This window comes from Leptonychotes weddellii, chromosome 1 (assembly GCF_054177405.1).
Source record: "Leptonychotes weddellii isolate Sample4059 chromosome 1, ASM5417740v2, whole genome shotgun sequence".
Taxonomy (NCBI): domain Eukaryota; kingdom Metazoa; phylum Chordata; class Mammalia; order Carnivora; family Phocidae; genus Leptonychotes; species Leptonychotes weddellii.
Window position 1 is genome coordinate 146,202,728 of NC_138369.1, and position 25,991 is coordinate 146,228,718.

The following is a 25,991-nucleotide window of genomic DNA, read 5'->3' on the forward strand; positions in this document are numbered from 1 at the left end:
AACACAGCTTTGATAATGACCACTGTTAAAAATCTCCAATTCTGACTGATATCTTTTTTAAAGGAAATAGGTATAATTTTAAGGCAGTGGATAACCCAAAGGATTTAACACCAATTTTTAATTACAGTGATTTACATTGTGATCTATGAAAATGGGAATGTTATCCGTGATTTTTCCAAACTGTCTCTCACACATTGTTTTTTTTTTCCTTTTGACAGAAAATAATTTATTAGCAGGTGTCTTTAAAGGTAAGTGCTACCCAAATTCTGTGTTACGGCTTGTTTGGGAATAGGCAAAATTGTCAGTTTGGGAGTACCATTATTATGTACGTGTGTCCATATGCATGTGTGATTTACTTCTGAGAGTCAGCTGGTGCTGCATGCACAGAATCAATTCATCTGCTGCTTATCGATCTGACTCTCTGCCTCCCCCTCCCTTGTGATAAAAAATCACAGTTTTTTAATAGAGCAATGTGTGCGTCCCCAGTCTTCACAAGCTGCCACCTTTGGGATTTAGGTGCTTGCGAGAAAATTTGGGGGCATTACTGACAGCAATCAGAATCAGAAATGTACCTTCTCAGATTACCCATATAAACAATTGAAATAAAAACATTACATTATACATCAGATTAACAGCAACTCCCAGAACAAAGCTTACAGTGTATAAAAATAGCTACGTAAAAAATTTACATAAAAGGCAAACCAAAAAGAAATCCTCAGTGCAGACATTTACAGAAAAAAAAATCAAACCAAACACAATATATGACCTATTACCATGGCTGCCAAAACTTGTTTTTGTTTGTAATTTCATTTCATTGTTTTACTTGAGATAATTCTCTAAAATCCTGTGACAGCTTGGTAGAATGAACTGCTTAATACTTGAACCATGAATTGCTGTCAATGTCTTTGTATATGTATTAAATACAATCCACGTTCATGCTTCAATTGGTCTATATAGTTTTTTTTTTCTCTGAAATGATGAAAAAAAAGCACAATTTAGTAAGTTACCATAGCAAACATTTTTCACCATCAACAGATCCTTTGTACTAAAAGTGATAGGAATTACTTTATAGGGGCCTTTCATAAAACTCCATTGTCCCTGAACCCATCTGTAGTCCCAGGCATTTTTTGCGGCCCTTCTACAAATAATTTTTTGCAACTGTTGAGAGTCTTCATTTTTATGAAAATTGTTTAATTGATATGAAGATTAGAGGGTTTTTCAGGAAAATATTTCATTCTGTAGGTTTTGTCTTTAAGCTAAATTTTTCTTTGAGAATTCACTCTAATTCTGAAGAAAACAGAAGGCAAAATCTATGTTTAAAAGGATTGAGGAATGAACTCTACAGAAGCAGAAAAAAAAAATCAGGTGGGGATGCTGCCTACTTGGCTTCCAATGGACAGCGGGTTGGGGGGAAGGAACTGAATTCTTACTTCTTTCACCCTATCCATTTGAGCTCCTGGTTTTCAGATTTTAAAAATGTCTTATTTCAATTATTCTATTTTTCTTTCCTGTGTGCATCCTTCCAATTATAATTCTTTCCCATGCTTCCTCCCTTGGGTGACCCACTCAAATTGTGACTTGTGCTTTATTTATAATGAACCAAAGTTTTACTGTGGTTGTTGGGCATTTTTACATCAGATGAGCAAGCTATAGCAATGGTTATTCTCAAGGACACACAAAATCATTTGTCCTAAATGGCTTCTCTTTTTGGCTGGCTCAAGAGAACATAAATAAAAATGAAAAGCTCAAATTCCCAGTGGCAATACCATGGAAGACTTCTTTTTGAGATTGTCTTTAAAAATCACACTCATATAGTTATTATATATAAATATAAGCTATAAATGTAACATTGACATATACATTATACACACATACATATATGTGCACATGTAGATACATATATGTCCACACACACACACAATATACATATTATCTGCAAAGGTGTTTATGGATCTACACGAATTTGTTAGGCTTTTCACGAAAATAGTTTGGGAAGTGGCTGCATATATTTGTGGACACTTGTAAGTATTAAATCCCTATATTAAAATTTTTATATTTAAAAGTCATTCTCGTAATTGCTTTTTAAAATAAATCTGAAGTAATAGAATCAGCTCTCATCCAAGCAAAATATCAATTTATAAACTTAAGCTTCTTTGCACTCAGCAAAATTTTTGGCATTAGAATACAAAATGCTAACTGAATGTTACAATCTCAAAATTGACTTTAATTATTCAGAGGATAGTGGTTATTTTTTAGAGGATGGGGAGACCATTGAGAGTCCATTCTTCTGAGAACACCTTTCTGAGTTACCAAAGTGTCCTCTGGAGGAACTCTCCTCCTGTTTGAAAGCTGCAGTTCTGTAGCGACTTAATGTCAAGGCTCTCCCTCTCCTCTCCTGGGATATGTCACACTTGCCTGGGAATTATTTCTAGAAACCTCACACCGCCTACCCACCTGGACAACAATTAGAACAGTTTCTCTCTTAGGCTTCTGTTTTGTGATTGTTTTCTTCTAACTTTTTGTTTTCCTCCAGATTACCAAGGTCCTTGTTTACGTGTTTTGATGCAGTCCTGTAAGAAAAATAAATATCATCATGTTGACACATGCGTGTTTAACTTTTTTTCTTCTTAATTTTAGGGTTCACATTAATATATCTTTGAAAAGCAAACGTTTTACATCTAATACATGCAAACCACGGCGGCGAACAATTCCACAGCGGTGAGCCTTGATTGGTAACAGAGCACATTCCAGTGCAGTTACCTTGGTAGTGGAGTTGCATTAAATATATAGTAGGAGAAAAAGCAATCGATTATTTTGAACACAGACTATACATACTTAGTTGCATCATGTTTTTGGCTGGGTTACTTTTCTCTCCACTTTCTGGGAAGTAATTATCATTTAATAATCAAAATTTTCCTTTTTGGTAAAAACTTGCTATAAAATTTTTCCAAGGGAGTTTTATTAGGGTGTTTCCCTTTTAGCATTCCCTATTATGCATCCAGATTGAGCGAATGCCCTGTATCTTGGTTTATCAATTGTTTTATCAAATAAAGATTATTTATTTATTTATTTAACACACACAGAGAGAGACTGAGAGCCAACACAAGCAGGGGGAAAGGCAAAGGGAGAGGGAGAAGCAGGCTCCCCGTGGAGCAGGGAGCCCAAAGTGAGACTCGATCCCAGCACCTGAGCCGAAGGCAGACATTTAACTGACTGAGCCACACAGGTGCCCCTGTTTATCAAATAAATCAAAAGCAAGATTAGAAAGGGACCCAAGTCTATGACAACGTTGGCAGTAGAAGCTAGAACAGCTCTAACATGGTGGTTCTCAAATCGTGGTCCTAGACGGGCAGTATCAGTACCCCCTGGGAACCGGACATAAGTGCAAATTCTGAGGCCCTGCCATAGAACAATGAAAAGAAAAACTCTGGGAAGAGGACCAGCAGTCTGATAAACAAGACCTCCTGGTGGCTCTGGTGCATGCTACAGTTTGAGAACCAGTGCCCAAGTGGCTTCCATGGTTACCCACATGACTGGGTTCTATCCTTTAAGAGCTGAAATCAGGTTTTCATAAGCACACAGCTAAATTCCTTGGTTTTGGGATGACTCGGGAGAAATCATAACTGTATTTCAAAAAGTATACCATTGGGGTGTCTGGGTGGCACTCTGGGTTAAGTGTCTGACTCTTGGTTTTGGCTCAGGTCAGGATCTCATGGGTCGTGAGATCGAGCCCCAGGGTTGGCTCTGCACTCACTGCAGTCTACTTCAGATTCTCTCTCCCTCTCTCTCTGCCCCTCCTGCTCATGCCCTCTCTCTCTCTAAACTAAACAAATAAATCTAAAAAAAAAACTGTACCATTTCCTCCCTTCCTTTCTTCCCTTCCTGAACTCCCTCCCTCCCTCCCTGTTATAAGCACATCAGTGGAACTGCCGGGATATGGTACTTCAAATTACTGCCATATAATTCCTAGTAATATTTCTATTTTTAAGAAAAAAAATATATATCCAGATGTGTTAAAGGAAGCTGAGGAGAAAACTCCATTTTTCCCCTAAAAGTATTTTTATTATTTTTTTCATTTTTTTACCAATTTCCCCCCAGAAGTATTTCTAGTATTGAAATAGAATTCCTTAACTCGTTTGCTAAGAATTACAACTTTACTAGAAAGAGATATGTAATGATATATGATATATGTACAAGTGAGATAAAGACATATGGCTCATTTAAACTGGGACATTCATTATATTTAGCACGTTTAATTTAATTTGTGATTTAAAAATTCTTAGTTTAGCTTAAACTACAGCCTTCTAAGTCCATTCATAAGGCAGGAGAGCAAGCTCAAACTCTGCCAACATGACTAAGTGCTAAAATATGTAATAGAATTTTACAAGAGACATTTAAAAATGTAAATAAGACATGTAAGTTTGATTCTATGTCTTGACTTACATCATATTATCACATAAATATTTTCCATTTTGCAGTAAAATGGTACATCATGGTGAATGACAACTTCCTTATCATATGTATTTTCTAGGCAAATGGAAGAATGAAGTAGATGGCCTCATTCTCTCTCTCTCATCTATTTTATATATAAAATATTTAATAAAATATATATAAAATAAGTTTATATATAAAGTATAAGATACATATGCTGTCTACATTATATACATCACAGATAATTTGAGGTTTAGTCTCTGGCTAACAAATTACTTAACTGATAACATAAAGTTTTAGTAATCTCAACAGTAAAATGGAGGGATGGTGAATTAGGATGTTCTCTAAGGACTTTTTATAGAGCTTGAACTTTCTATTAATCTGTGAATCATTTTCTTTTTAAAATAAATCTATGAATCCTTTTAAAAATGGTTTTGTCTGGGGCGCCTGGGTGGCACAGTTGGTTAAGTGTCCCACTCTTGGTTTCAGCTCAGATTGTGATCTCAGGGTTATGAGATCGAGCCCTGCGTTGGGCTCCATGCTCAGCGTGGAGCCTGCTTAAGATTCTCTCTTTCCCTCTCTGCCCCTCCCCACCATGCTCACAAGCATTGTCTCACTCTCTCTCAAATAAATAAATCTTTAAATAAAATTAAAATGGTTTGATTGAAGACTAACATCCATACAAGGTAATGTATCCATCATAAGCATACAATCCAGTGAATTTTCAAAAACTGGATGCTTGAATGTAACCAGTACCCAGCTCTAAAAACAGAAGAGTTGCAGACCCAGAAGTCCCATTATGCTCCCTTCCAGTCACTACCACCTCTCCACTGGTTACCACAATCCTGAATTATCACAGAAAGCTTTACCTGTCCTTGTAATTTGTATATAAATGAAATCATACCACATGTATTCATTCCTGTCTGCTTTTTATTTAAACTCAAACTAATGTTTGTGACATTCACAGATAATGTTGATTATAGCTATAGGTTGTTTATTCTCATTGCTACAGAGCTTATGATTGGGTGAATACATGATGATTTATTTATTTATTTTACTGGTGATGGGCATTCTTGCTTTTTGCAGTATATTACTTATACATAAGTTAGATCTTCTGTGTGTGCCCCACATGTTTCTTGTGCTCTTATGTGCCCTATCTATTCTTTTTTCCTTTCCGCCCTTCAATTTAGGTATCTTCTATGGATCTCTATTCCAGTTTACTTCTCTTGGGTTCTGCTGTGCCCAATCTGCTTTTATTTTTTTAAAGATTTTATTTATTTATCTGAGAGAGAGAGAGAGTGAGCACTAGTGGGTAGAGGGGCAGAAGGAGAGGGAGAAGCAGACTCCTGGCTGAACATGGAGCCCAAGGTGGGGCTCAATCCCAGGACCCTGAGATCTGACCTGAGCCAAAATCAGGAGTCAGCCACTTAACCAACTGCAGCCTGCCAACCTGCTTTTAAATTCACCCAACAAAGGCTTATTTTCTAATACTGTATTTTTCTGGTCTAAATGTCAATTTGATTTAAAAATATTTAAAAATACATTTTAATTCTCTTTTCCATCCATCTCCTTTGACCGTCTTTTCTTCCACGTTCAATATATTATCTATAATTACTTCAATGTCCTTGTCTATTTATTAACTACAGTGTCCAAATCATGCATGGATCTGCTTGTCTACTTTTTCTCTTGATTATTGATTGTATTTTCTTGACTCTTTGCACAGTTAGTCCTTTTCATTTTCCTTGACACCATCTATATAAATGAACTGTAGCGCCTCCACACAATGTTATTGTCCATCAGGTAAGGTTTCTCTTTTCCTTTGTTAAGCAAACAGGGTGAGGGGCCGATGACTCCAGTTCAGTCTAGGCTTGAGCTAGGTTAAGAGGCTCAGTTGCGGTTTTGGTTTACCTTTGGTTTACCCCTATTCCTAAGGCATGTCCCTCTTAGTCTTCTGATTAAGATACTGGCATGTCTCCCTTTCTTCAGCCCTTAAACACAAATCTAGCTCTTCCTTTTGGAGACTCTCCACCCAGATCTCTAGCCATCTGTCCCATGACACTTCAAGATGTAGCCAATCTCTTTCGTCTCCTTGACTTCAGTATAAACTCTTTGAGAATAAACACACAGCACATAATATACTGACTGAATACAGTAGGAAACCAAAGGACATTTCTTTTACTGAATTGAATTAACCAACCTCATTACAGCTCATATGTATTTCCTTCCACTGTTCTTTATGTTATTAGTGTTCACCAATATAAAGTCCATACAGACCCAGCTACTTTTTTACAGAAGGTAAAATAGAGAGAATACTATGTTGAAATGACAGTACTTGAGTGATTCCTTATTCCAGTAATTTCAAATAAAACTAAATAAAATTATATATATAAACACATACCTTGATTCTTCTAATAGCTTCTAACTATATGGTCTAATAAATACTAACAACCATAATTTCTATAAATCAGTAAGCTATTGTGGTAATCAGGGAAAGCCACATGAATCACAAAGCCTCTTCTCTCCTTTCTTTCCCTTTCCTTTTATTCTCCTTGCCTTCTCTCATCTCTCCGATTTTTCCTCCATCCCTTGTCTCTAGACTTCTCCTTTCACTATCTCTCCCTCTTGCTCTTTTTCTTTCAAACTCATTTCATTAACCACTATTCTTTGCCTTTAAAGTGAAAACTCCAACTTGTTTGGAGCCACTAGAAAGAGTGACATATAAAAGAGTCAATGTTCTGTAGGCATAGTCTAAAAACGAAAATTTTTTTAATTTAAAAATTTAGCAATGTGGGGCGCCTGGGTGGCTCAGTCGGTTAAGCGGCTGCCTTTGGCTCGGGTCGTGATCCCGGAGTCCCGGGATCGAGCCCCACATCGGGCTCCCTGCTCAGCGGGAAGCCTGCTTCTCCCTCTCCCTCTGCCTGCCTCTCTGCCTACTTGTTCTCTCTCTCTGTCAAATAAATAAATAAAACCTTAAAAAAAAATTTAGCAATGTAATAAATCAATTCTGCAATTTTTTTTTCAGCTTTCTTTGACCCACATGGGAAGAAAGAAGTTAAGGTTGAGGACATGATGATTTCACAACTTTGAAATAAAGTATGGACTATTAGAAGCTCTGGTAGCATTAATGATTAAAAAAAATCTTGTTAATCTTTACATTTATAACAATTATAAACTCTCAGAAAAATAAAGAATAAACTATTTGACTGTACTTGAGGGTGACAAAAAGAAAGTACAAACTGAAGGAAATTTGACCGTTATATTGGGTGAGCTCTATTTTTATATAACTTCTCTTCTGAAGTCAATTCGCAGCTGGGAGACATAAGCTAACTAGAACAAACACTGAAAATAAAGGGAAAAAAAAAATCTCAGAAAGAAGAGAGACCCAGAGTGGTGAAAACCCCAAACATGTATGTAAACCACAATAAACCCCTTGGATGATCCCTAAACTGTGTGTGTGGAGGGGAGAAATCTCACTTAGCCAAGCAGAAAGCAACAGCTGGGAAGCTTAAAAATGTGACATAGACTTTAGATACTATCTACACAGGGAAACATAGTTTGGAGTTGAATCTCACCAAACCAAAAGTCCTTGGCAAACATATCGATCTTTCACAGAAAAGCCAAGCAAAGACTATGTGTTGAGTCTCTATTCAATCAGGACAGACATGCCATATAAAATGTAGATGTCACCTTCACAAAATCAAGGAAATCAGCCAGAAGTTTAATTGTCTGCTAGGAAAAATGGTCCATATTCTTTAGAAGAATACAATGGAACATGGAATCTCTACAACATATCACCTCAAAAAGACTAATATATAATAATAATATAAAAAAGTTACCATACATATGAAGAATAGAAAAATGTAACACAAAGTCCAGAGAATGTCCGTGGATGACACAGACTTTGGGAATAGCAGGGAAGAACTTCCAATCAGTTATTGTTTTACATATTCAATGACATAAAGATGAATGTGGTGACAGTGAAAGAACAGAAATCTCAGTGCAAAAAATGTAAACAAAAATAATTCTACCACTTAAAACTACAATATTGCAAATGAACAATTCACTGAATTGTCTTATCATCAGATTGGAGGTAACAGAAGAAAGCCTCAGTGAACTTGAAGACAAAAAAAAAACATAAATTATACATTTTGAAAAACAGAGAGAAAGATGACAGGGAAAAAAAGACCCTCAGTGAACTGAACAGTCTAATGTCTGTGTAATTGGAGTCCCAGTAGAAGAAGCAAAAGACAATGGGGCAGAAAATATATTTGAAGAAACAATGAAAAATATTCCCAGAGTTGTTCATGTCCATTAACTTGGAGATCCAAAATGCTCAGCAATCCTGGAGGAGGAATGATACAAAGAAAAACACACCTAAGCATATCATAATCAAACTAACTGAAAGCAAATATAAAGAGAAGGACTTGAAAATTGCCACAGAAAATTTGTGCAGAGGAACAATGACACGAATTACTGCTGACTGTTTCATTAGGAAAAAATGCATTTCCTGATGAAAAAAAAGACATTTAAAATATCTTTAAAAGGCTGAAAGAAAAATATCTCAATCTAGAATGTTTTTTATTAAGTTCAGTTAGCCAACATATAGTACATCATTAGTTTTTGATGTAGTGTTCAATGATTCATTAGTTGTGGAAGGAGCCAAGATGTCCTTCAACAGACAAATGGATAAAGAAGATGTGGTTCATATATACAATGGAATATTACTCAGCCATCAAAAAGGATGAATACCCAGCATTTGCATCGACATGGATGGAACTGGAGGGGATTATGCTAAGTGAAATAAGTCAAGCAAAGAAAAACTGAATGGGAAACCAGAATTTTATATTCAGTAAAAAGACCTTTTGAATAAAGGCAATAAAGACATATTAAATTGCATGAAGGAAAACTGCAAAAAATCATCACAAGCAGACCTGTGCTAAAAGAAGTATTAAAGAAAGTTCTTTGGTTGAAGGGAAATGACACTACATGGAAACTCAGATGTATAAGAAAGAATGAATGCAAATTATATGTGTGGAAAAAAATATGAGTACCATTTAAAACAATTTTTTATAAAGACAACCAATCATTTAATGCGAAATATACAGCATTATAAAAGACCCTTGAAACATTATAATTTCAGGGACACCTGGGTGGCTCAGTCCATTAAGCGTCTGCCTTCGGCTTAGGTCAAGATCCCAGGGTCCTGGGATGGAGCCCCACGTCGGGCTCCCTGCTCAGTGGGGAGCCTGCTTCTCCCTCCGCCCCCCCACCTGCTTGTGCTCTCTCTCTCTGACAAATAAATAAATAAAATCTTTAAAAAAAAACCATTATAATTTCATTTAACTGTCTCCATCCTTTTTGCTATTGCTGTCATATCCATTACAACTGCATATACTACAAACCACACACTATAATTATGTGAAGGAGGTTAAATACATTTATAATGTTTCAAGGGTTCTAGATTATTACATGAGTAGATTGTTGTAAATGAAGAGCTCTTATTGTAATTCCTACAGCAACCACAATAAAAGAATACAAAGAGGTAGAGTTAAAAGGCCATTAGAGAAATTAAAATGTAATACTAAAACTTATTTGAATAACTCAAAAGAAAGCAGGAAAAGAGGAAGAGAGAACAACTAGAAAACAAATAGTGAGATGGTGGTCTTAAATGTAATTATATCAACACTTAAGTCAAGTGTAGCTTGGCTAAATCCTCCAATTAAAAGGGAGTTTGTCAGACTATACTAGCAAGCAGAATAATTAAATGCTACATTCCAGGGGTTAAATTTTTTTTCTAGAAGGTCCCAATAGTAAATATTTTGGGCTGGCAGGCCATATGGTTTGTGTTCCAACTCTTCAACACCGGCCTTATAGTGTGAAACAACACAATAGTATGTAAAGAAATGAGCATGGCTGTGCTACCATAAAACTTTATTTACAAAATCAGGCAGCAGCCTGAGAGTCATAGTTTGATCAACCTTACTGTATATGAGATGTACTTTAAGTAATACAGAGATAGAAAATGGAAAATAAAAGGAGAGAAAAAATACACATGTAAACAGCATTTGAAAGCACTATAGCTATATTAATATCAGGCAATGTAAAATTCAACACAAGGAACATTACAGCAATAATGAGAGTTATAAGAGGTGCAATACCTAAGGAAGTCATAATAATTTTAAGTGTATCATTAGTGAAAACATAAAGCAAAAATGGACCGAATTAAAGGGAGAAATAAATAGACAAATACATAGTCTTATTTAAAGAATGTAATATGCCTGTTTCAGAAGCTGATAGAATTTATGGACCAAAATACCATATGCACCATCATAATGAAGTAACTAGTACTGAGCTAGCTCCAGTACTGGAAGTGTATGCTTATTACCCTCTTACATGTGAAGTGATTTCATGTAATTTGAAAAAAAATCTGTAAGGATAAGAAGATATAAACAAACTATTACCTACCTTAATCTGGCATAGAACTATAGAACACTGTACCCATCAACCACCAAGTATTTTTTTATTCAAGCGCCCATCTAGCATCCACTAGGTAATACAGCATGGTTGCATGGTAGGCCAAAAAGAATAGATCTCAATGCATTTCAAAAGACTAAAAGCTTGGGCGCCTGGGTGGCTCAGTTGGTTGTGCGACTGCCTTCGGCTCAGGTCATGATCCTGGAGACCCGGGATCGAGTCCCGCATCGGGCTCCCTGCTTGGCGGGGAGTCTGCTTCTCCCTCTGCCCCTCCCCCTCTCATGTGCTCTCTCTCATTCTCTCTCTCTGAAATAAATAAATAAAATCTTTAAAAAAAAAAAGACTAAAAGCTTGCATAAGCTTAACAAAACAGAAGTTAATGAGAAATGTTTGGAATTTAACAACCTTTGGAGTTATATGGCTCTAAAGAAACCACAAAGGAAATTCGGAAACATTTTGAGCTAAAGGAATATGAAAACACAATATACTGAAATTTGTGGAATGCAACTAACACAACGCCGAGAATGAAATTCATGGTTTAAATGCTTGTGTTACAAAAGAAGAAAGACTAATATCAGTTATCTAAATTTTTAATTCACTTTATGAAATTAGAAAAAGAAGAGAAAGTTGAACTCCAACTGGAAGAGAGAGAATAGTAATCCTAAGAGAAAAAAGAATTAAAATTGAAAATAAGCAATAGAAATGAAAACAAAACAAATAAGAAAGTTATTTGAAATTATTAAGAAAATTGATTAATTCTCTAAAAAGACTGAGCATGATAAGGGAACAAAATACAAATTAACAATATTAGAAAAGAAAGTGTTACCACTACAGAATCGGAATTCTATGGGTAACTTTTCTTTTTGCAAAAATGTCAACAACTTAAATGAAATGGACATTTAATATTCAATAATCAATATAATTTATCAGAATAAAGAATATAAGGAAACAGTATGATTTTTTTTTGTACAAATAATGTAGATGTAATGTAGATGTAGAAAGAGCATTTGAGAAAATTAAACAGTAATTTGTGATAGAAACTTAGTAATCTAGGAATGTTTTTAAAAATTTCTTTAACCTGTTAAAGGACATTGTATAGTAAGGAATTTGGCCTTGCCCCAAGAGAGGTTTGAGCTTTGTCCTCAGTTCCTAGGAGATAATCTCTAAATAGTTAGAATACTCTGAATGCTAAGAGTGGCTTTCTTTTCCTGGTGGGTCTCTTCAATCACACCTTACTGCTTGTGCTGAGAAGATGTCTTAGGATAGGTCCATCAACACCCAATGGCCTTAGGGTGGGGCTGGCCACACCTGAAAGAGCAACTATATGGTTTAGAGCTTTAAGTCATGTGAATCAGCCTGATTTCTAAGGTAGGGTGAGGCTGGAAATTGAGTTTAACCATATGGACAAGCAGTCAATCAGTAATGCCCGTATAACGAAGCCCCAGTAAAAACTCTGGACAGCAAAATCTTAAGTGCATTTCTCAGATTGGCGATACTCCCTGCTTTTGCCACACATCAATGCCAGTAGAGTGACATGTCCCTGAAGATAAAGGAAGCTTCATATTTGGAATTCTCCCAGACTCTGCCCTATACTTTTTTCCCTTGGCCAATATCCATTACTCGTAATGAACATAAATGAGAGTATATTAGATTCCAGTAAACACTGTATTTCTAGCAATTGATCAAACCTGAGCATAGTTTTGGGAAACCCTCAATTTGAATTGGTATCAGAAGTGAGGGTGTTCTTATGTGAACTCTTTCTCTAACTTTGTATTTGGACCCTACCTTGCATCTGGGGTCAGAAGTCTTGGGCAGACTGGGCGGTTGGAAGGATTGTACCTTAGCTTCACAGTTTGGCTAACTTTGGATAGGCATATATGAAAAATACAGAGCCAATATCATACATAATTGCAAATATTGAACAGTTCCCTCCTTAAGATTAGAAACGGAAGGATTTCAACAGTTCTATTCAACATTGTATTGGAGGTCTCTATGAGTGCAATAAAGAAAGAAAAAGAAATATAAAAAGCATACAGAAGGGAAAGGAAGAAGTAAAATTATCTCTATTTTCAGATGAAATGATTGTTTACATAGAAATCTTAAGGAATCCACAAAACAACCAAGAGAATTAACAAGCGAATTTAGAAAGATAGTTGTACAGATTCCAACAACAAAAAATTAATAATATTTTCATATACTACTATAAAAACAGAAAATAAAAATTGCAAAATAATTTCATTTATAATAGCTGCAAAGGACATAAAGCATAAGAATAAATTGTGTAAGATATGTCAATATCTACATTAAAGGTTATAAAATACTGCTAAGAAAAAATGGAGAGTAAATGGAGAGATATATGATGTTCATATTTTGGAAGGCTACGTAAGAGGTCAAATTTAAGATTCAAATCTACTCAAATTTATCTATAAATTCAAAGCAACCATAATCCCACAGAGCTCTTAATTTTTTTGGTAGAAATTAACAAGTTGCTAAAATTTATATGAAAATGCAAAGAAATAAGACTTCTAACACAAGCAGAACATCAAAGTTGAAGGACTTACATTATTATTACTACTATTATTATTATTACCACTACTACTACTACTACTACAACAAATATTCCAAGGCCAAAAGAAAGTCTTTTTAACCTATGCTGCCAGAATGAGTTGACAAATACATGTATGGCAAAAGCAAAAACCAACCAAACAAATCACCTTTATCTTAGATGTATCATATCCTCAAATGTATAAAGTTTCTAGAAAAAGACAGAAAAATATCTTTGACATTTAGGGATAAGCAAAGATTTTAAAGAGTGAGCACAGAAAGCACTAAACATAATAGGAAAAAGTTCCTAAGTTGTTCTTCATTAAAATTAAAAACTTCTGCTCATTAAAATACAGCATTAAGAAAAGAAAAAGAAGCCAAGTCACAGACTAGGACAAAATAGTCACAATATATCTATAACAAAGGACTTTTATACAGAATATGTAAAGAACTCTTACATCATGCACAAAAAAACAAATACCAGTAAAATCATAAGTAAAAGACCTGAATAGTCACTGCACAAAAAAATGATGACCAGTAAGTACACGGAACTTAAAATCGTTAGTCTCAGAGAAATGCAAGTTAAAACCAAAATTAGATATAATTTCACACCTCCTGGAATGGCTAAATTAAACAGAATAACAACACCAAATTTAGGCAAGGATGTGGAAGAACTGAAACTCTCAAATACAGCTGGTAGGAGTTGGGAACTGGACAACTACTTTGGAAAGCTGTTTGGCAATTTCTTATGAAAAATATCTACCCTATGACCTAGCAATTCCATTTCTAGATATTAACCCAAGAGAATGAAAACATATGCCTACAAAAATGCTTGTATAAGGATGTTTTTAGCCGTATTATTCATAATAGCCCAAACTGGAAACTAACCAAATGTCCATGAACAAGAGAATGGATTAAAATAATGTGACATATTCTAACAATGGAACACTACTCAGTAATTTCAAAAAATGAAAACATCAATACATGTATCTCAGGAACATCATGTTAAATAAAAGAAGCCCGGCACAAAAGAGTACATTCTGTATAATTCCATTTATATGAGGTTCAAGATTCTCTGGTGATAACAATCAGTACGGTGGTTGCCTAAGGGAATGTGGATGGTGGGGCTGAACAGGAAGAGAGTCCAAGGGAACATTCTGGGGTGATGGGATGCTCTATTTTGTAACTGGAGTAATGGTCACAAGGGTGTATTACATTTATCAAAACAGATTTAATTGCACATTTATTGTAAGCATATTTTACCTTAATATAAAAACATTATGCTGAGAAAAGCTAAAACATATATGCCTTGTAGCGGGCACTGAAAGAACCGGGCAAAATGTGTCGTGAAAAACTGCATACCATTTGCACTTCCCTTTCTATTTACTTTCTAGGTGGATTTATTGGTCTAGAGACGGAGAGCAGCTTCTATGGTTTCATCAAGTTGTATTAAGTAGAAGGAGGTATCAAGGGGAAGGGAGTGACTAGAATTATTTCTCGGGAAACTGTATTCAGGGCAAATCACGGTATCTTTCGATATATTTGTCCAGGTAAATCTGGCTAAATAAAGCTCACTGCTCACAGTGTGGAATTACAAAAAAAAGAGGTTGTTAGGGGTAATACGAAATATCTGTAGAATATGTTTGTAGAGTGAGAGTTGAGTAACTTCAAACAAATCGTTTTTCTTATCTTAATGTTTACAAAACAAAAGAAAAAAAAAGTAAGAAATGGTAAATGAAAATATCTCCCTTTCTTAATCTCACTCTCCAAAATTATAACTGCTAGCACTCTCATAATGCCTAATGTGTCAGACAGTGTTCTAAGTATGGCATAGATATGAAATTATTTCAGCCTTAGGTAACTCCATATTCTATTGAGACTAATAAAATTGCTTGTGATCACAGAGCTAGTAAGTAGCAAAGCCAGGATTCAAACTTCAGGGGTCTTGCTCCAGAATCCATGCACCACGTTACACAGTTATACAAAATGCTAAGTGTTAGTGTACTAAATAGATACAAAAATAGTGTGGCTGGTGAGGGAGGGGGTATCATTGAGTATATGTATATATAAGATGTACATGAATTTTAATATTAATTTTTCCCTTTTTATTACTGAGACCCCACTCTCTCTAGCAGGGATCCTTTAAAAATTATTCTGATTACTTTGGTTTGGTTTGGAAATTGATGTGGTAAAAATAAAAATAAAATGTAACTTTATGGATGTATATTTTTAATTTTGGAAAATCTCAGAGATTTGAAAGAATTACAGAGGTTAGAAATGCATCTACTATCGGAAGGGAGGACAAAAATCATTCTCTTCAGCAAAATATTTTTTTGGTCAATTGATTCGAAGGACAAGTTTAGCCATTTATAAAGAATGAGTGCTTGGGTCAAAATTTTTATGGTTGTCCCAAACTTTCTTCATTTTTTGGCTTTTTTGTAACTTTAAATATGAGAGAAAATTTAAATCACAGAATTACAATAATGTTGGAAGAAGCCGTAGAGGTCTAATCTGTGAGGCATGGACTAAAGTCTTAGCCTTAGGGTCAGTGGGCCTGGATTCTCATCCTCATGTGTCAAGTCTGAGTTTCAAGTCCTTGGATAAATACCTCCTCAGAAGCACGCGTGCTCACCTATAAATCGGGGGTAACAGGATCTGCTAAACAGGCTGCTGTGAGGGTAAATGTGATGGTGTCTAGGAAAGCCCCCTGCAGGTAACACAGGCTAACAAAACTGATGAGAGTCATGTAGCTGCTGCCCACCGTCATAGAGCTGCTAAGTAGCAGAAGAAGGAAAAGAGGAATAGAGTTGGTCTTATTATTACTACTTTCCATTTTATATCCTTAGAATTTCTAAGACTTTTTATAGAAACTTTCCACTAAAATAGGGAATTCTGAAGTCCTCAGTAAAAATTTTAAAAAAATGGCCTTTCATTTAGGCCAATAGTGAATATGGGGACAATCCAATACATAAACAAATGGGAATTAAAATGAACATAAAAATTCTGAATAGGTACAAGAACAGGATGCATTCAGCCTAAGAGTTCAAGGTGTTTCCTTAACGTGGGTAATGTTGGTATAGCACATAGCCTGGCTCAGGGGAAGGGGAAAGAAAAAGAAAGAAATGCATGTAAACAGACAGCTAGAAAAGATTTTAAAAATTGAACACATTTTATTTTGAAGCAAGCCCTTTCCTCTGGAAACATTTCAGGTAATATCTAGCAGGAGAGGGGAGGGTCATGGATGGATAGTTCTGCCATTTGAATGGCCAGTGACCTTGTGATTGCCTGGATGGGGACTCTAGCATTTCTACATTATCTTATTTCCCCTCTAGTTCACTCTGTTATTTACGGTTTGATAGAATAATGGGGCATTTTCTTTTCTTCCTTCTTCTGACTGCCTGCTAGACCATGGGTAGGGAAAGAGAAAGAACCCAAAATTTGGATTAGCCCGATTTCTAATACAAGGGGAGAGGCCACATCAGCCCTGCACTTTAGAGCACACCCTTCCATCCCTTGCACTGTATTAAATGCTGGCAGGCAATCAAAGTCAGAGATAAAATTTTAATTCCAAAGAAGTCTTGAGGCAGCAAAATATATTTGAAATTATATGGGATATGGAATAATATACTACATGCATTATCTTGAATAGGTTAATTTCACAGAGACTTGGACGCTGTGAAATAGGGTTAACTGCATTTAACTCATTAAATTGTTGAGGATTTCAGTTAAAAAAATAAAAAGAAAAAAGACTAATAGGTGCTTATGTAGTGATAAATGACGGAAGTCATGAAAAATGTGCTATAGATGGTCCTCAGGCACGATCTTCTCAAATTATTCAGTGAGGAGTTGATTTTCCCTCATGGGAACATACTTTCAATTTTAGAGTAAGTATTGATTAGAAATAGAATTCAGTTAAAATCAACTTTTTTGCAAGATCCTCTATATATCAGGAGACGCTAATGAGAAAAATTTTAGAAAGGCTTAATAACATTGTTAAGAAACAAATAACATTGTTTCTTGAAATTTCAGGGTTTCAGCCAAGTCCTCTTTCGTCTTTTTTCTCCAGTTTAGGACCATCTCTGTTTTTTCCTGAGACAGTAGTGGAATAATACAGCATTACACAAGGCAGAACTGACAAGATATTTGTGAGTTTTAGATTTACATAAAAACGTCATGAAAATAGTCATGAGTTCCACAGTTGCAAAAGATAAATCTCTTGGTAAGTTTCCAATATTCAGACAATGTGTATTTTGAGATGACAAATATCTGGCTAGTGCTTACTTCCAGTTTAGCGTTAAGAAGTGTGGTGGTCAGGGGTCTCTTAAATGCAACCAACCTGGAAATTATGGTTTTAACAAATGCCTGAATAAGTTAGTGGCTACATCATGCTGCCTTTATATTTTTCCTTTATCTTTGGCTCTTTGAATTTTTCATTATTGTTATTATTTCATTATTTATTTCATTATTATTATTATGTACTTAACTGTACTATAAGATACACAAGAGAGGATGTGGAACTCAAATAATAGCAGGTAACTTCCTGGAGAGCTAAAAACAATGTTCAGAGGACAGAATGGAGAGAAATGGAGAAAATAATAAAAAATAATAATTGAATCAGTCTTAGTTCTTTAATGTTCTCCTACCTGTTAAACAACTAGACATGAAGTGGGCTTAGTCAGGGGCGCCTGGGTGGCTCAGTTGGTTAAGCGACTGCCTTCGGCTCAGGTCATGATCCTGGAGTCCCTGGATCGAGTCCCGCATCGGGCTCCCTGCTCAGCGGGGAGTCTGTTTCTCCCTCTGACCCTCCCGCCTCTCATGTGCTCTCTCTCATTCTCTCTCTCTCAAATAAATAAATAAAAAATCTTTAAAAAAAAAAAAAAAAAGAAGTGGGCTTAGTCAATCAATGCTTTTTGCTTAGAACTGCGAATTAATACCCTACACACATGGAAAATGATCAGTCATCCACTTTCATTACCAAAAAATAGCCAATGTAAAGAAAAAATCTTCCAGTGAGAATATGTATGATTCAAAGCAGCAGAAGAATCATGAGTCCTTCTCTCCAATGAATATACCAGATCACAAGGTCAAGTACAACTACTAAGCATTTCTTGCTGTTCTCCATATTTGAAATAGATATAAAAATATGTAGCTCATACCAATGGAATGGGGAATGCATGTTAGCTAAGTATCACTAGGTATGTTAACACTCTTAAGTTCTACTTGGGCATAAAAGATTGTTTCTCTCCTCTTTCTCCACTGACTTTTAAACATGCCAATGCAAAGAACTTCCCCTAAATGTTGTTTAAACCTCCCTGCTCTGTGAGCTGTATCACTGAGGCTTTTAAATAAGATTTTAACTCATAATTTTTGTTCTAAGTGTTTGCCATAATGGTGACTCACAAGATCGTTAATGGTATTATTTTGCAAGATGGTAAACATAGCGATATATATCTGGAGAAAAACTCTGGACTCTATCTTTATTAAAAAAAATCTCTCCTGCCCATGTAAAATGGTGATGAATTAGCTAATGATAGCAATGAAATCCTCATATTGCTTTGAAAAGTTGAAGTAGAAGAATAGAAAAGAAGAGAGTATACTAGACCCAAACATGGCCTTAGCAATTCTTAACTTGAAAGCTCTTGTTATGAAAGTGCACTTACTCTGGACATGGGGATTAACAATAACTCATCTTGCAAAAATGCTGGCTTATCTCAGAGGGCACTAGCAAGGAATAACCTATCAGGAATGCAGAACACTTAGCAAATCTTAAGATTTTCACAAATTCTTCATAAAAACACTTCAGTGCTTGGGATGAGAATTGCAATTTATTATTTTGATTACAAATAATATTAACTCTGACAAAATGGTTGCTCTTTTCAATTAAATAACAGTTACTTAGATGAACGTTCAAGTCAGATGGTAAAATCTGAACTTAATTTAATGAGGCACTTTAAAGGAAATCCATGAAGTCTTAACCCTTGACCTAAAGACACTATAAAGCCAAGTGTCCAGCATTCATTTATCCATGATTTTAATTTTGAGTCACCATATGATAATAACAAATAAAGTAACAACAAAAAAATCCCACACACATAATTTTTTTTATTCATAGGAGGATAAACGGCATCTAATGTGATCCTGGCAATTAGGATAGGATGATTAAGAACATTGCGGGGGGTGTTCCAAAAATTTAGCATTTATTTGGTCATAATGTAGAAAACTGCTGTTTATTTTTCAGCTCAATTCCAGGATACAGAGAAATTTCATTTTTATTCTTTTAAGAAATAACATTACATTGGAATGCTTCAGAAATCCTAAGTAAATAAAATGGAAATACCCCATATCCCAAGCTGTTAGATTTGTGAGTACCTTATAGTGGATTATAAAGAGAGAATAGGATTTTGACCAACAAGAAACTTATACACATAGAAGGAGAATTTTAATAAGATATTGCCTCTGGGCAATCTTCTAAATTTTCCACAGAAACCACAGACAAAAGCCCACATGAAGTGTTGGTAGGTACAATGTTCACTGAGAAAAAGAACACATTTGTCACCAAGTGACAGTGGGGACTGCTCAAGATGGGGGAGTGAGGTGCCGAGATCAGAAGTGACTGTACCCCGGTATGAGAGCGGATGAGTTCATCAACTACAACACACACCAGGAACATGTTTCTGCCTTACATGACCAAAAAACCAGAGAAAAAGGCATGGTGAGAGAAAATCAGACCTAGTGATTAAGCACACAGATGCTAAAACAGCACTGTCTGAAATCAAATACAACTCCGGCCCCTACGAACCGTGTAACCTTAAGCGAGTCATTTAACCATTTTCTGCCTTAATTCTTTCAAATGTAAAACATGAGTAATAACAGTATCTACTTCAGAGATGAGTTGCAGGATCAAGACAGAGCTCATACGATGTGACCTTAAAAATTTCTGAGCTATTGACTCCCTTTCATGGCAGCTCCATTTGAATCTTACTTTCTTTACTGAAATTGCTTTCTTTACAGGGTAAGATCATGGGTCTTACTGAGTCTGCTTTTTCTTTTGATTTTCTTTTAAGTTAACTTACCTGACATGTTGAAAGGGGTGATGATATCAGACATCAAGAAAACACAAAATCAAGTCCAAATTTGCCACTACCTATACACATCCCCTTGCGAAAATCAATTTCCTCATGTTTGAAACCAATGGTATACCACAGAATCACTAAGGAAGCTTTAAAAATGCAAATGCTAGGACCCATCTCTACCCACTCACATCCAAATCTGGGGTCAAGGCTGGGGTGATGAGGACTATTAGGCATGTGTGTACGTTAAGAATCTTCATTGGTTAATCAGATTTTCACTATAAACCACTGTTAGATAATTTGTAAAGTTTGGTTCCATCTGTATTATTTATGACTAATAATTTTTATTTATTTTTATTTTCATTTTTTTAAGACTTTATTTATTTATTTGACAGAGAGGCAGAGAGAGAGAGAGCACAAGGAGGGGGAGTGGCAGGCAGAGGGAGAAGGAGAAGCAGGCTCCCTGCTCAACAGGGAGCCTGATGTGGGGCTCGATCCCAGGACCCTGGGATCATGACCTGCGCCGAAGGCTGATGCTTAACCGACTGAACCACCCAGGCGCCTCTACAACTAATAATTTTTAATCTAAACACTATCTAAATAGTTTTTAAAGTAGTCTTGGTACTTTGTCTAATTTTCTTTTTAGATTGCAGAAAAAAATAATGACGAATTTTTCTTTTTTTCTGAATTAGATCCTTTTACGGACCAAAGTGACTTAACTAGAGCAGAGGAGAAGTGACAAGATAATACTACGTCACCAACAGTTTCACTGCTGGCCAGACCCAACACTGCAGGATGTACTAACCACTTTTAATTCATCTCCACCAACCTCAGCCACATGGTTTAGAACAGCTGACCTTTTGGAAGTATACGCTTTTTAAAACGCCCCGTAGGCATTGAAAAAAAACCCCAAATAATTGAGTTTAGACTATTGACTGAGAAAAATAAGGGACACGTGTGAAATCACACCCCAAGCCAATTCTCCAATGCTGGCAAAGCAGTCACTGTGAGCTGAAAGCAAAACGTGATGATCAGCTTGATTTGGAGGATATGCCTTTCCTATCACAGAAATGACATGCCCAGATGAAGTGAGCATCATTAACACACTGTATTGATAATTCTCCCAGTGGGGCGCCTGGGTGGCTCAGATGGTTGGGCGTCTGCCTTCGGCTCAGGTCATGAACTCCAGGTCCTGGGACTGAGCCCCACATCGGGCTCCCTGCTCAGCAGCGAGTCTGCTTTTCCCTCTTCCTCTGCCTCTCCCCACTGCTCCTGCTCTCTCTCTCGCTCTGTATCTCTGTCTCAAATGAATAAAAAATAATAATAATAATTCTCCCAGTGGAAGTCAGTGAGCAAGTAAGGTCTTCTTTCCATAACTTACTTTGATTTCTTCATGTACAGCCAGTAGACAACACCAGCGACTAGGGCAGCGAGGAGGAGACCAACAACGATTCCCACGATTAGTTTTGCCTGGTCATTCACCTTTTCTCTGTTTTCATCTACAACAGAGAAGAAAAGTCCATGCAGTTACAGACACCGCTAAGGATTTCTGAGAAGAAGTCAATCTGGTTATTATTTCTTATTAAAAATAATTAAGGCTTACTACTACTATGAGTAACATGCAAACTTGTGCTTTTAAAAGATAAAATTTTTAGCATTCTTACTATCTTGTCTCATTTGCTATTTTAATTCGAGTCAAAATTGTGGCAGCTAAGAAATTACTTATACAGTGACACTTCGTAAATCTTGAGCTGATAGTCAAGGAACAAGAGTCCGCAGCGTAGTACCTACCACTTATCTCGTCTGCCTCATCGTGCTCTGGAATACTTACTGAAATGAAAAATGTTAATATGAAATTAAAAACAAAACTTGTTGATATATGAAAGTCACCTTTACCATTATAGTATGATGTAATAATACTCAAAGACAAAATATCTATTCTACAGCTAAGGGTAGAAAAAAATTTACACTTAATAGAGCGTGAACTTCCCTACAAAGAAATTAATCTTGTTTTAAGGAGAGTCATTAAAACTGCAAAGGTATTAATCTACCATAGAAAATTTCACAACTGACAAACTTTAGTGTTAATCCGAAATCCATATTAATTTCTCCACTATTTACCACCTTTTTTTTTTTTTTTTAAGATTTTATTTATTTATTTGAGAGAGAATGAGAGAGAGAGAGAGCATGAGAGGGGGGAGGGTCAGAGGGAGAAGCAGACTCCCTGCCGAGCAGGGAGCCCGATGTGGGACTCGATCCCGGGACTCCAGGATCATGACCTGAGCCGAAGGCAGTCGCTTAACCAACTGAGCCACCCAGGCGCCCCTATTTACCACCTTTTAATAGGACTTTTTTTCTTTAAGAGAAACAAGTTGCCGTGTATCAAATCTACAGTGCAGTGTTTCTCGACTTTTCCTGCCTCTGTGGCGAATTCATTTTTATTCTCTAGTATTCAGGGACTTGTCATTAGAGATGTTCTCACAGTCATGGGGGTGGAGGTTAAAACTGGGGATGTTTCAGAGGCAAAGAGGCATTATCTGTGATGTTCATAGAAGCCCTCCAAAAGACTTGGATAGCACCATGCTCCTGGCCCATTTTAAGTGCTGGACCATCAGCTAATATTACATTACATAAATATTCTTCTATGGACCTGCATCAGAACTTCCAACTACTTCTATTAAAATGCAGATTCCCAGACCCCTTCTCATACATACTATATTGGAATTTCAGGAGGTGCTCACTAAATTTGAAAACAACTGTATTAAATGTTCATTAAGCCACTGCAAGGTCTAGAAGCCACTACTCAATGGGTTAGAATAAAAGAGAAACTTGTGTTCAGGAAGAAAGGATAAGTTCTCTTTCTAGGTAGGACAAATCAATACTCGCTAAATTGAATTTTGAGAAGTCAATGCACCTATTTTAGAGTTAAATTTGCTTGGTTCTTTTCTCCTATCACTCCATCAGGCTTTTATATTCTAGTCATATTCTGTTAAGGACCATTATCTTTACACAGTTATTTTTTCCTAGCTCCAGCTACTTCCTAGCCAGTATATATCCCTATCCTGTTAATGTCACATACAGGAATCCAACTGACTGAAAAGTAAAAGTTTAGAAGGTCAGTTAGCATCCTGTCCAGAACCAAGCCTCATTCCAGGGCCTGCCCTGATTTAAGGTTGACATAGCAATAGGAACAATGATAGAATTGAAGATGATGGATAACTTCAAATTAAATGACAATTGTTTTCAGAAAAAGCTGCTCAACGTGTCAGGTTTTTTTTCACTTTTTCTAGGATAATTTCAATATCTAATTTTTAGCTATGACTCAAATATGGTATTCAAAAGCATCAGTTTTGAAACTAGATTTCATAAATTCTATTATCAGTTTCCCTACCAATTTGCTAAATGACTGTGCATGTGGCATTCCTATTCAAAATAAAGATAGGATAAATGCCACAAAGACTTGGCATGCAAAATTTTAGCAAAATTAAAACTGTAACAAAAATGCTTTAAGATAATCTTTGAGTTATCTCTATTCTGAACACAAAACATAGATTAGATAACAATAACTCAGTTCTTATCCTCTGTTGCTCTTGGGAAATATTCCTGGACCAGATAAGGTCTCTGACCCATAAAACATAAAATGATTCAACAGTCAAGACAAGATAATACAAGGATGGACACCAGGACAAAAAAAAAGAGCCTATGATGATGATACCAGATGCAAAATAAATACATAAAACTTACCATAATGCAGTACAGGAAGATGGAATTGAAGATTTTAAACTAATGAAGAATAACTTCAAATTTTCTTACTTTTTTTAATGCCAGAAATGAAATACTCACTAGCAGAGACATTCAAGGAGTTTACTGTTCTCTCCAGCTGGTTTTCTGCTGTGCAAGTTAATGTAACATTCTCTTCAGGGGAAATGATAATTTTACTATAATACCTGCCATTGATATAAGGAGATTCCTCTGTCTGGAAAAGAAGAGGGAAGATGGGTTTCGAAAAAGAAATGGATTAAAACCTTGGAAAAAAGTAATACTGAGTGAAACAGGGGAGGTGCTTCGTAGTGCTATCTGGTATTCAAGGGTATATATAAGGTCATCGATAAAGACCAAATCAGGCTTCTATCTACAGCAGGGAGGAAGAAGATTAGTGAATCCATAATTGAGTTTCTGTTTATGCTCCTATTGTAAATTCTAATAATTAAATTAATTAAACTCTTCTCTTTTGATTCTCATGTTAGTTAATATTTTGGCACGATAGTATTTGTCTTAAAATAGTGATTGGTCACCAATTTTCTCTTAATAAACTTAAGAATTTAATTCTTATTTGTAAATTATGCCATTGTTTTTCACTTCAGGGGTTAATTCCTTTACCTTAAACCATTATATCTAAGTACTTATATATGTATGATTTGCTCATGGGAAAAATCAAACAACTTCTTGTTTCCTGAGCTAAATACAGAGAATGGGTTATTTTTCAGTTCATTTGGTTTTTGTGAGGTCTTAATGAGGACAATCACTATATTTAATTCCTCCAAAAATAAGAGATATTCACTTTCTTTTCTCTTCCTTTCAAGTAATCTCTACACGCAATGTGGGGCTTGAACTTAAGAACCCTGAGATCAGGAGTCACATGCTCTACCAACTAAGCCAGTCAGTCACCCTGACACAACTCAGTTTAATCTCTTCCCCAGGACTTGACTCCTAAATCCAACTGCACTAAAGCAAATATGTACCTGAGCTATTTTCTGAGTTGTATTATGCACACCATGTCCTACCTTGTTCTTTATTTGCTTTCTCCTCAACTATAGGATAAGGGCCTTCAGGACAAGAGATAGTCTCTTGCTTGGGGATATTGTCTAGTACCTGGGGCAGGAGTGCTTAGAGGCATCAATAGTTATAAAACAATAGATTCACCATGTGATTGAGGAGGGAACAAATAAAAGATTATGGATGGATTAGCACAAACCTAGAACAAGAAAAATAACATATCACCTAGTGAGCCAGAATCAATCCTTCTCCTTGACAATGAAGAATGGCATTGTTATTTTTATCCTCACAGTAAGTTCACATGCTATTTTTCCACTTCCCACTAGTATTTTTCACATGACTTTCTCACTGAGTCTTTGTTTTTGTTTTATCTCTATAAAGTATATTTGTTCATTCTAAGAGTGGCCTTTTAAATCTTTCTATCTGTTCATTCATCAAATATTTATTGTGTGCTTGTTTTTCTATTTTCTATGCTTCTATTATCAGTACCCAAAGGTTTTTTTTTTTTTTGCTATAATTATTATTTAATTAAACTAGAGAGCAAAAAGGATAGAATAGAAAAGAAAAAAGTCATTTTTGAAGATTTATTTATTTTAGAGAGAGAGCATTCACACTCAGGAGTGGGGGCGGGGAGGGAGGCAGAGGGAGAGGGAGAGTCTTAAGCCGACTCCCTGCTGAGTGCAGAGCCTGACACCA

The 25,991-nt window shown here is 35.9% G+C and overlaps 1 protein-coding gene across 5 annotated transcripts in view; it reads right to left on the bottom strand.

Annotated features, from left to right (window-relative positions):
* Positions 1-2,454: 2,454 nt before the first annotated feature.
* The window catches only part of ALCAM (activated leukocyte cell adhesion molecule), a 206,295-nt gene continuing 182,758 nt past the window's right edge, over positions 2,455-25,991 (bottom strand). The window contains exons 12-15 of one of the 5 annotated variants that reach the window (XM_031039756.2): positions 24,363-24,495; positions 22,311-22,349; positions 21,901-22,018; positions 2,455-2,570 (exon numbers count right to left, since the gene is read on the bottom strand). In XM_031039756.2, coding sequence (XP_030895616.1) covers positions 2,483-2,570; positions 21,901-22,018; positions 22,311-22,349; positions 24,363-24,495 — 378 coding nt within the window. In that variant the 3' untranslated portion in view covers positions 2,455-2,482. Of the gene's footprint in view, positions 2,571-21,900; positions 22,019-22,310; positions 22,350-24,362; positions 24,496-25,991 lie in introns of those variants that run through there. The other 4 variants (XM_081797486.1, XM_031039762.2, XM_081797495.1 and 1 more) reach the window with 4 other exon arrangements.